At 46.1% G+C, this 12,019-nt stretch overlaps 1 protein-coding gene across 4 annotated transcripts; it reads right to left on the bottom strand.

Moving 5' to 3' along the window:
* Positions 1–4,738: 4,738 nt before the first annotated feature.
* Gjc3 (gap junction protein gamma 3) lies at positions 4,739–10,969 on the bottom strand. 4 transcript variants are annotated; one of them, XM_005080494.4, is made up of 3 exons: positions 10,391–10,969; positions 7,530–8,307; positions 4,739–6,770 (listed from the first exon to the last, which is right to left on the bottom strand). In XM_005080494.4, the coding sequence occupies exon 2, from the start codon at positions 8,298–8,300 to the stop codon at positions 7,533–7,535; it is 768 nt and encodes a 255-aa protein (XP_005080551.1). In that variant the 5' UTR covers positions 8,301–8,307; positions 10,391–10,969; the 3' UTR covers positions 4,739–6,770; positions 7,530–7,532. The 4 variants fall into 4 exon arrangements, with proteins under 4 accessions (XP_005080551.1, XP_040587446.1, XP_021088849.1 ...); XM_040731512.1 differs by having other exon boundaries at positions 7,526–8,398; positions 10,391–10,966; XM_021233190.2 differs by having other exon boundaries at positions 7,526–8,382; positions 10,391–10,966.
* Positions 10,970–12,019: the final 1,050 nt, after the last annotated feature.

The raw sequence follows: 12,019 nt of genomic DNA, 5'->3' as shown, positions 1-12,019 counted from the left end.
GGAGAGGACACGGCTTATTTCATTATATTTCCATATAACAGTTCACCATCAAATGTAGTGAGAGCGGGAACTCACACAGCGCAGGAGCCTGTGAGCAGGAGCTGATGCAGTGGCCATGCAGGATGCTTCTTACTGGCTTGCTCTCCATGGCTTTCTCAGCCTGCTTTCTTACAGAACCCAGGACCCCCAGGCCAGGTTTGGCCCCGCCCACAATGACTGGGACTTCCTACACCAATCACTAAGAAAATGTCCTCCAGGCTGGCCTACATCCCGATCTTATGGAGGCATTTTCTCAGTTGAGACTCTTTTCTCTCTGATGACTCCAGCTTGTATCAAGTTGACAAAAAACAAACAAACAAAAAAAAAAAAACGGAGCCAGCACAATGTCTTTAAAGAAGTATGCTTAAGGCAGGTTTGGTGACACATGCCTGCAACCCCCATACCGCGTAGGCTCCAGCAGAAGGATTATAAGGTCAAAGTCATTCTGATCTACTCATTCAGCCTCTGTGTCAAACACCAAAAGGATAAGTGACACCTAAGCTAAGATCGTCATAGTAAACGTAAGAGTCATCCAGTTAAGAGGATGTGGGGGCCCTGGGAATACAGTCAGTTAGCAGAACACTTTGCTAGCACTCATAAAATGTTGGGTTCACAGTCTCTAGCACCACAAAAAAAAACCTGTCATAATAGTGCATGCCTTCTATCCCAGCACTCAAGAAATAGAGACAGGAAGACCAGGAGCTAAAGAGGATTGGGAGTTCAAGGTCATCCGTGGCTGTCTACCATGAAGCCAGCTTGGAGCTCCATGACTCTGTCTCAAAAGACAAAAGGCAAAGAGGTCAGATAAAAGAAATTACATGAACGGAGAGCCTGTTTCCTTTATTGATCTTTTTTAGTAACTATATATTTTACCGTATTTCATATAATATTTTCGCATAATGTCATTATACCTCATTCCTCTCCCCACTGCCCTCCTCTGTGCTGCCCCCATCCTGGTTTGGGTGGGGTTTTTTCCTGTCTCTAAGAGATGCCCCCTTCTATTTTCACGTCAAATGCATTCCATTAACCTCCGAATTCCCCTCACCTTAACATCTCTTCCTCCCCTCTCATGGTTCCCTTTTTGTTTTCATGATGCAGACACAAGCACACACATATAAACACTCACGTAATTTTAAATTTGTGTTCTGGGTATGAGGAATTTGTGTTTCTGAGTCTGAGTTCTTTTACTTAACATACTGACTCAGGAGCATACGTCTCTCTGCTTGCTCCATTATTTCATCTTCTGCGGTTAAGTGAAATTCCATTCTGCATAAGCCCCACCTTTATCCATTCATCTGCTCACAGGCATACAAGAAGGTGTCACTTCCTAGGGGCAGTGCAGCAGTAGACACGTCCAAGCACCTCTTACGGATGTTGGTTTCAAGTCTCCAGGCCCAAAATATATAACTGGGTCAGACGGAAGCTCTGTTTGCAGTTTTAGGACAAACCTTCAAGTAATTTCCATAGTTGATGCACCAGTTTGCATTCCCACCGGAAGGCAATAAGGGTCTCTCTCTCCCCAGCACTTATTTTCATGACGATAACCATTCTAACCAGAATGAGGTGAAATCCTAGAGTACTTCTAACTTGTATTTCCTGATGGCTAATGATGTGAAGTTCATCTTCAAACATTCATTGGCTATTTGCAGTTCTTCTTTCATTAACTATCTCTTTGATTCACCAGTCCATTTAGAGATGGGATAATTAGGGGGTGTTTAATTTTTGCAGAACTTTGTATGTTCTGGATAATAATGACCTACTTCATGTATACTTGGCAAAGACTCCCCACCGCTGTAGGCTCTGTTTAAGCCTTTGCTCTGCAGAAGACTCTCAACCTTGCATAGCGCCATTTGACGGTTCTTGGGATTGCCTTCTGTGCTGCTGGCATCCTCTTCTCAAAATTCTTGCCTACACCTGTATTTTTTGAAGTTTTACCTGCTCGCCCCAGCAGTTGTAAATTTTCATTAAGGTTTTCATCCATTTAGATTTGGGTTTTGTATGGGGAGAATCCAATTCTACATGAGCCAGGTTTTCTAATACCATTTGCTAAGGAGACTAATCCTCTCTCCACTGAGCGTATTCTTGACAGTTCTCTCAAAATTCAGATAGTCTACATGTAAGGTTTATTTCTCGTCCAGATGTCTGTCTTTGGTGCTAGTACCACATTGACTTTGTCCCTATAGCTCTGTTGTATACTTTGACAAGTATTATGAAACCTACAGCTCTGATTAGGATAGCTTTGACTGCTCAGTGGTGTGTGTGTGTTTGTATGTGTGTGTGTGTGTGTTTTCATGAATTTTTTCTGCCATAAACAATGTCATTGCAAATTTAATTTAGATTGCAATAATTCTATACATTACTTTTGGAAATATAGCTATTTTTGCAATATTATTCTACCAACCCATGAGCATGGGAGGTGTTTTAATCCATAAGTATTCTTCAGCCACTTTTGCAGTTTTCGCTGTGAAAGTGTTTTACCTTGTTTATTTCTAGACATTTTAAAAGACTTGTTTTATTTTTATTTATGTGCATGTGTATGAGAGAGGGGATAGGGATGGAGAGAGACAATACAATGTGTGTGTATACTCAATAGGGGTACTGGGAACCTAATTCAGGTCCTCTGAAAGAGCAAGTTATCTTAACCACTGAGCCATCTCTCCCATCTTAGGGATTTTATAAACTGCTTTGAACTGCAATGTTTTTCAAGATTTCCTTCTCAGTGAGCTCGTTACTAGGATATAGAAAAGCTACTTACTGGTTCTTGGTAGATGGCTCAGTCAGTAAAGTGCTTGTTTCACTAGTATGGGGACCTGAGTCCAATCTCCAGCACTCACAAATGGGGTGGGGCAGGGGTAGATGTGGCTGCACAGGCTTGTAATCCCAGCACTGAGGAGATGGAGGCAGGAGAACTCCTAGGGCTCACTGGCCAGTCATGCTGGCCAAGCAGTGAACTCCAAGCTCAGTAAGAGATCTGTCTCAAAAAAATAAGTTGGAAAGGGACTGAGGAAAACACCTGACCTTCACTTTGGCCTCACCTTGTACATTTGCAAACACAGAGAGAGAGGGGGTGGGGAGAGAGAGAGAGAGAGAGAGAGAGAGAGAGAGAGAGAGAGAGAGAGAGAGAGAGAGAGAGAGAGTTGAGAGAGAGAGAGAGAGAGAGAGAGAGAGAGAGAGAGAGAGAGAATAAAGTCAACTTTTTTAAAGGAGGAAATGTAGAGCTGCTGCTTCCTATGAAGACTGTGGTGCTAGAGCTGGTCCGGTGGTTCATGTCACTGGCAGTCCTTGCAGAGGACCCAGGTTCAGTTCCCAGCACCTACATGGTGGCTCACAACCACCTGTCACTCCGGTTTCAAGGACTCTGACGCCCTCTTCCGTGGACATCAGACACCCATGGGGTACACAAACATCCATGCAGGTCAACACTCAATCATTCAGGAAAGGTAAAACTTTAAATGAGAGTGTAGATGGCCATGCACATGCATGGAATAGAGCAAAGGGTTTGATGAAGTGTGGAGTCTCGTTCGCCTCTGTTTTATGACGTCACTGACTGCGCTGGACAAGTGGTGTCTTCTACAGAGTGTTGTGTGTCCCACAAGAACTGCCTTCATTCAGTAACTTTTCTTCTTTGCTGATTGGTGGCCTCTGCTGGCCGCACTTAGCTTTCCATGGTCTGAGCAGGCTCTCTGAACCTTCAGATCCTACCTCCTGGGTCAACTAGTATTCTACCTGGGGCTGGGGAGTGACAGTGTCTGCCCCATGTGTTGGGGCTGTGAGAAGTACCCTAACCCTGCAAACTATACAGAGGATGTGTGTGAATCAGCCTGAGGGAGGGAGGCACCTATGGATCAGTATGTAAGCATGGGGACCACACAGGCCAAAAGAGGGTGTCAGATCCCCTGGACTAGAGTTACTGGCAGCTGTGACCCCCAGGCAAATCTGGCCCTCAGCAAGAATAGCAAATGCTCTTAAACACTGAACCATCAGCCCTTAGGTTAGTACTTATTAATGCATCATCCTTTGTTTTTTGTGCGTACTTTTTACATATCCTAATACTATGGTTCTCCAAAGAAACAGAACCAATAAGATGTGTTCTTGGACACATGTGAGATTTATCATAAGAAATTGCTTCACTCTAGTATGGGTAGGATTTAGGAGGCCCGGAGGTCTTTGTGCTCACCAATAAGCACGTGGCATGGTGCTGCGGGGGTGGGGGAGCATGGGCCAGGAATGCTAAGAACATGAGGAATAAAATACCAGAAGGCTGGGAGCACACGCACTTTCTAGCCTCATGACCTTTGCACTATCTATGTGGCTGGAGACAACCCTTAACCCTCCCCAAAACCTTAAGCTTGCTTTTCTCAGTCAACCTATAGAACCTATCTTTAAGGACGGCATCACAGGTACCTTACAGAGAGTTTCAATACAGTCCCATCCAGTATTTATTTAGCTTACTCTGGGCTTCATTGTGCACACCAGGTTGAGTTAACTATCACCAGGAAAGTGTTGAACCAAACTGACACCTTCAGGGGCCGGCAGAGAGATGATCTGCAGAAGGCAAGGTTTTGTTCAGCGTGGCTCAGTAGTAGCTGGCATTTGTTCAAACTTTGAGAGTTCGACACTGAGTGGTTTGTTTTACACATGTTTAAGCACACCATGATTTAGTGATAGTCATGGATATAACCCTCTAGAACCCAGAGCCTTAGACAAAATATTTTATTTTATAAACTGCCTCGGTAATGGTGGTTTAGCAAATCAATAGAAAAGTAACTAACACAGGTCACCAACACTTATTGAACATTGGTCAGCTGTAAGCTTTTAGCTTTTTTTACTTACAAATGCCTTCCTTTTGCCTTTGCTTTGGAGAGTTACTTCTGCCAATTGTAGAACTTTAGATTAACAGGATTTTCTTCCTTTTTATACCTCAAAGATTTTGCTCATTTACATTATTTCCAATAAGAAAGGTAATTTCATCTTTGTCTTTTTTTAACTGTTAAAAAAAACTAAATGTAAAAGTTAAAAGCATAAAACTCTTTGATGGAAACACAGGTGTAAAGTCATAGCTTTGGGTCAAACAATGGCCTCTTAAATGTAGCACCAAAATCACAAACGAAAGAAAAAATGAGTAACTAGACTTTATTGTAGGAAGAGATCTTACCTACCCATAGCGCTGACCACGACTGGGCGTGCAGACCTTTGGCTCTCAGCTTTCATGGCTTCTCACATAAGTTATTTCTCCCTCAATAAAATATCACAGGACATGCCTATTTTGTGTAGCCTAAATTAATTAATATTTCCATGAAACTTGATCAAAATGGAAAGCTTTTGTACATCAAAGAATACTGCCAGCTCCCTGCTGGCTAGCTCTCCTAATCGTGTATGAATCCTGTGAGTTACAACAACCAGCCTCACAAGCCAACACCCGTGTGCAACAGTGGTCTAAATGCTGTGGGAGTAACAACCTGCTTTCTGAACGGATTGAGGATCCACTCCGAGGGTGGAAACTCATGCCTGGTACTATACATCAAGACAAGAAACCATTCTGCAGAGCTCATAGGCCTTGAAGAAAAGCCTATTTCTATTAGTTTGCTAAATTGGGATAGTATCAAACTACCTTCTAAATAATTCTCTATATCCATAAATTGAGTCATCTCTTGATCCCCGCCACAGACGTTTCTTTTTGCAGTGGACAGTGTATGATATACAGACTCACAATTCGTCTAAATGCAGGGGACAAGTGCCTATGAAGTACTCACCCCAAATAAGACACACCCTTGCCCCCAAAGCTCAGGTAATGCCAGCACTCTGAGAAGTAAGGTTTAAAGAGCCAGCGCTCTGGGAAGTCTGCTATGAAACTGTCTTCTTCACACAGCAGGGTGTGGCCCTTATGAGCTCACAGACGCAGCGGTTGTCTGCACTGGCTCACAGCACTCATCATTCCAGCACGGATGGACAATGGGCTGTCCACGGCTGAGGAGCTGTTAGCAATTGACAGATGCTGGTAGAGGAAGAGTCCACGTTCTTCAGGGATGTGGTGTCCAGCAGGCTGACCACGTTCTGGTAGATGGCTTCACACCTACACATATTTGAGTAGCACTAATCTTGTACTTGGTGGGTTACAAAGAAAGAAGAGGACATGGGGATCCAGGAGGAGTTAGACAGAGATATGAGGGTAGACATGATCAAAAAATATTGTATACATGTGTGAAAGTAGCAAGGAGTAAATAATTTTAAAAGAATACTACTCAGAAAAAAATGAAAGACAACCCATGGGATGGAAGAGAACATTTCGAAATGACTCATCATAACGTAATCACGCTACACAGAGTTCTTACAATGCAAAACAATAACAGCAAAAAAAAAACCTAATTCTAAGGACTTGGTGCTTTCTACAAAGATACACAAGTAGCCAATAAGCATGTTATATGCCTGTTATATGATTCCATCTCTATAAAATCCCAGACTAGGGAGTTTTTGTTTTGTTTTCTGAGGTTTTATTATTTTATTTATTATCATGTGTGTGTGACTGTGTGTGTGTATATGTGGCGGTCAGAGGATATCTGGTGGGGATTGGTTTTCTCCCTTCTCTATGTGGGTTCTGGAGATCACTCTCAGATCCATCATGAGGCTTGACGGCAAACGCCTTTACCCGCTGTGCTGTCTCACCGGACATAAGGAGGAAGGTCCCATCACAGGCAGCGTTCTCTGCAGGCAAGGCAGGTAACTTCGTAGCTCTGGAAAGCAGACACCAAGCAGAAGCTGAGGACTTTACCAAACGAAAGGGCATGCACTATGTACACACCATGGTGTACTAGAAGGAGCAGCTGGTGGGGGAGCGGTATTGGGAGACGTTTGTGAGGTAGAGATCAAAACACACCTGAGTCAGCCAGGTGTGCTGGCTTGTGCTCTTGGTTCCAGCATTTTCGAGGCAAGGGCAGCTGAATCTCTGAGTTCAAAGTCAGCCTGATCTACATAGCATGTTCCAGGCCAGCCAGGGTTACCTATATGAACTCCTTGCCCACCCTGAGGGATTGTGAGCCAAGATAAACTCTTCCTCCCTTTAAAAAAGAAAGAGTACATCTGGGGGCTGGAGAGATGACTCGGTGATTAAGAATGAGTATTATTCTTGCAAAGAACCCAAGTTTGCTTCCCAACACCCACACTGGGAACCTCACAAATGGCCTGTAACTCCAGCTCCAAGGGATCTATCGCCCTCTTCTGGCCTCCACAGGCACCTGCACTCATATTTACAAAGGACCACACACACACACACACACACACACACACACACACACACACACACACACACACACACACACAGTTAAAAAAAATTTTTTAGAATGCATCTGTTTTGAAACTGGCTGTCTACTTTGTAACATAGGGAGCAGGGAGCTGTACACCCCAGGGGATGGGGGGCCTACTCTGGGTGGAGGTCGCCAACACAGACACATCAGAGGCAGAGACAGATGACTCTCAATGGGGTCCTCACCTACTTCTCAAAGCGGCTCTTTAGTCTCCACCACCGACAAGTCGTCTGCTGGGTCCTTGCGCCTTACGGAGCTCTTCGCGGTTGGCAAGTTCTTTAAAAAGGGAAGCTTGAGCTCGTACGCCCTCCAAAACCTCCCTAAACCCAAAAGCACAAGCTCCAAGGAAGTAAACAAGAGACAGGCCACGCTGATCCCAAACATGGCATTTAGGAGGACGGTCTTCTCAGAGGGGTGCGACTGGAAACAGGTTATGCTGCCGATGCAAGGATCCTCACGACACAGAAAAGTGCCAGGCATCTTGAAGCCATACAGGTGGTACTGAGCTCCCAGGGCTGCCCCCTCAAGAGCCAGCCGCGCTCCAAGATGTGCCACATAGGCCCAGAGAAGCCTGAAGCTGGCAGCCCCAGAGACATCCTCGCCGTGGCCCATCCGGGACTCCTGTCCCTTGTTCTCCTTTCCTGGTTCCTCTCGGTATCCAATCACATGGTACAGGGTGAACCCCACATAAACGGCACTGGGTACAGCCATCAGGATGACTTGGAAGGCCCAGAAGCGCAGTGGAGAAAGGGGGCGGAAAACATCGTAGCAGACGGTCTTGCAGCCTGGCTCTCCTAAATGGCACGTGAATTCCTTCTCATCGTCGCCGAAGACCCCAGGCCCACTGGAAATCAGAAGCAGGAGGCGGAATCCCATGAGCACCGGAAGCAGGAAGCGCCCCACAGGGGTGGAGTGCTGGCTCTCCTTAGCCAGCAGCTGCCTCAGGAACTGGCAACACATTCTGTCCCTGAGCGGAGGACAGTTGTCAGTGAAGGTGTCCCGCTCACTGGCCTTTACAGGGGCTCCGGCCTGCCTTGGTCACCTGCTAACCCAAGAACCTGTAAGGCAAGCCTTTTTACTTCTCTCCAAAATTGACCAAACACCATATAGCCTGCTTTTGCATGCCTACAAGGCCACACCTGAGGTAATCACCTTTGTAAACATAACTAGCTCACAGTTGTGAAGGTTTCAACTCCAAATAGCATCGCGCATAGTGAAGGTCATTGAGAGAATGTGTCAGGTCTTGGATAGCAATGGGGAGGAGAGCATGTTGAGCAAAAAGACTCAACCCAGGGAGAGGGGAAGATGGATAGAATCCCATGATCCCTTTCAAGAGCTGGTTTTCATGGACTGGGGGGATGGAGCTGGCTCAGTCAGTAAGGTACCACACAAGCATGGGAACCTAAGCTCAGTCCTCAGAACCCACGTAAAAGTGCTGAGTGTGGTGGTGGGCACTTGATACCCCACTGCTGGGGACACAGGAACAGAAGGATCCCAGCCAACTGCAGAGCCTCCAACCAGCAAGAGATCCTGTCTCAAAAAACAAGGTGGATGGTTCCCAGAAAATGGCTCATGTCATTGATCTCCAGTACACACACACACACACACACACACACACACACACACACACACACGCAAGCGCACACACAAGAAACACGTCTCCAATGATCTGAAGAACTCCCGTTAGGCTCCTCCTCTTATATCTATTTTTATGCATGTGTGGGTGTGTCTGTGTGTGTGTGTGTGTGTGTGTGTGTTTATGCCAGGTGTGTGTCCATGAAGACCAGAAGAGGGCATCAGAGAGGGAGAGGGACAGAGAGAGAAGGAGAGAGGTGGAGGGAGGGAGGGAGGGAGGGAGGGAGGGAGGGAGGGAGGGAGGGAGGGAGGGAGAGAGGGGGAGCTGGTGCCTGCCACAGCATGAACGCAGAGGTAGACAACCCCTGGTGTCAGTCCTCAGCATCTGTCTTGTGTCTCTATTTTGTCGCTGTGAAGGCCAGGCTACCTAGCCCATAAGATTCCAGGGATTCTCCAGTCTCCGCCTGCCCACTCACCACATACAAACATACACTGCGTGTTTCCTCTCATAGGCAGATCCCATGTTTTAATTTGTGTGTGTGTGTACATATGCGTGGATATAGGTCATGAACCTAGAAAGGGGGCTATGTCTAGAAACTGGAAACAGACCTGGAGGGGAAAAGGTCTTAAGAGAGTGAGGAAGGAGGCGAATAGGTCTGACACATGGAAGCAGAATGGGGACCCATGAGAGGAAAAGGAGGGAACGAGGGGAGAAACAGCAATAACTCAAAGCATGAAAACGCCGTAATGAAAACATTGTCTTGTATGCTAATTTTCAAAGCACAAACAGGGCTGAGGATGTAGCTGACTGGATAGATTGCTTGCCTCGCACACACAAGCCCCTGGTTTTACCCACAGCACACCTCTAATTCTAGCCCAGCACTGGGGAGATGGAGGCAGGAAGATCAGAAGTTCAAGACCACCCTCAGTTATAGAGTGAGTTTAGGGCTAGTCTGGGCTACCTAAGACTGCACCTTAATAAATAAACAAATAAATAAAATGTAAATGAAGCAACAATCATAAACTCAAAATGGGAAAGGAAAGAGAATCCCAGAATTCGAGCAGATTCTCAACTACCTAAAGAGATTATTTTTAAAATCCACTTTTAAATGAGAATTTTTCAAAGCATCTCACCTAGTTTGGGGGTGGGGAGTGTCAGGATTCCACCAGTGACTGAACCAATTCAAGAAAGTTAAGAAGCAAGGGAGGAAAATAACCCGTGAGGAGGGAGGGACCTGGCAGTGCAAGCCTTAACTGATTGTTCTACCTGACCTGGAATGCAATCTAGATGCTTCTCTTCAAAGTGTGGTCCTCAGAACTAGCATGAGCAGAGATGCAGAATCTTGGGCAATATCCCTGACCCCCAGAGCTTATGTGAATTCAAATCTATCGCTAAGAAATCATGAATGCATCCACTCCCAGACACCTCTCTAGAGTAATCTCAAACACAGAAGCTACCCAGCCCATGAACTTACCAGAGCCCGCCTGGCAGCTCCAAGCAGAAGCGTCAACCACAGAGGAAAGGAGCCAAAAGGAACCCTCACACTGGAGCCTTCAGGGTCCAGGCTCCGGGGTGGCCCTGCCTCCTGCAGCCACCCACGCTCTTGCCTTCTCCTTTTCATTCCTGGCAGGCTCCCCGTGGCGCGCTAGAATTCCAGCTGAAGGACCGGGTGAGCTGTGGAGAATGGCTCTGTATTGATGGCACGGGAGGTATTCTCTAAGCGAATGGGGTGGGGATATTTGAGATCATCTGAAATGAGAGTGAGGCTTCATTATGTGCGTTAAATTGGCTAATTGTCTTGGGATGTCTGAGCTCACTGAGGAGCTGGCTCTGGAAGTGGAGCTGTCCTCTCCCCTTTCAGACCCAAGTGTGCTTGTCTCCGTGTCCTCCAAGGCCCTTTGTCTAGGGATGGGCTGCCTCCCAGTCTCTGTGACAGGGAGGGAAGGGAGCAACAAACGGCCAAAGGATAAAAGCATTGCGTCCTTGAAAACAGAAGGAAAACGAGCTGATGGGAAACGCGGCAGAAGGTGCCACTGTGTATCCCATAATACAGAGCGACTTAGAACGGGAGGAGACCTGGAACTTCAGGCGTGGGGCGCAAAGCCAGCGGAGACAAAGCTAATGGGGGACTCCAGCTGATGGCCTTGACTCCCCAGGCAGTGCTGATGGAGCTTGTGAGCACCCAATCTGATGATGTTACATCTGTCTACTATTTGTTCTTTTTTCTTTTCTTTTCTTTTCTTTTTTTTTTTTTTTGCCTTTTTGAGATTGTATTTTAATTGCAACATTTCTCTCTTCTCCCTCCAAACCCTTCCATATACCCCTCCCTGTCTCCTTCAAATTCATGGCCTTTTTGTTCAGCAACAGTTACTGCATGCATATGTGCCTCTGTGTATACAAATATAGTGCTAAATATAACCTGTTGAGTTACTAGTGTATATGATTTTTAGGGCTGCCCATTTGGCACTGAACAGCCAATGGGAGTGCTCTTCCCTGGGAGTGACCGCCTCTCCCAGCTTTACCCAGCTGCCTCTAATTCTTTGTGTAGGATTATTCTTTTACTTAGATGCTTCACCAGAGGGGACACCCTGCTCTGCTCAGGAATCTCTCTGTGGGAAGCCCCAGCCGTCTGACTCTTCTCAGCCATTTCCTGGTGTGTGTTTGTAAGCCCCAATTTGATGTTCATCTCTATCGATCTATCACTTTCTATTTATTCTTTGACTTTGGCTTTCCGTGTGCTTAACAAATTCACTCATTCAAAACTGAAAGTATGTCCAAAGTACCAGAAAATAAGCTTACTTACATGAGTGTACTTATTGTATGTTGGAAAGATTACACACCAGGTAACACAAGTTCTATCAAAAGTCTATGCCTGGGGAGGTCATAGGCCCTAGTAGGAAACCTACTAGTGATGTTTGGTAACTATACATGCTGTCAGTCTGCTTAATAATTGTTTATGTTGGACTTCCGGTTGCCCATTCTGGGATCTCCTGGCCTGGAGACTGCAGGCAGGTCAACTCACACCCAGCAGACCAAGCAACCACAAGTCTGCTGATGTTGCTGTACTACTTGCACCCCCACTCAGGGGAGAGGTGAGCTTGGG

Source organism: Mesocricetus auratus, unplaced genomic scaffold (assembly GCF_017639785.1).
Source record: "Mesocricetus auratus isolate SY011 unplaced genomic scaffold, BCM_Maur_2.0 Super-Scaffold_100025, whole genome shotgun sequence".
Lineage (NCBI taxonomy): Eukaryota > Metazoa > Chordata > Mammalia > Rodentia > Cricetidae > Mesocricetus > Mesocricetus auratus.
The sequence above is the reverse complement of the archived record's forward strand: the minus strand, read 5'-3'. Positions and strand labels throughout refer to the sequence as shown.

Excerpts from the sequence above, each read along its gene's own strand:
- Gjc3 (XM_005080494.4), bottom strand. The coding sequence starts at position 8,300 with ATGTGTTGCCAGTTCCTGAGGCAGCTGCTGGCTAAGGAGAGCCAGCAC.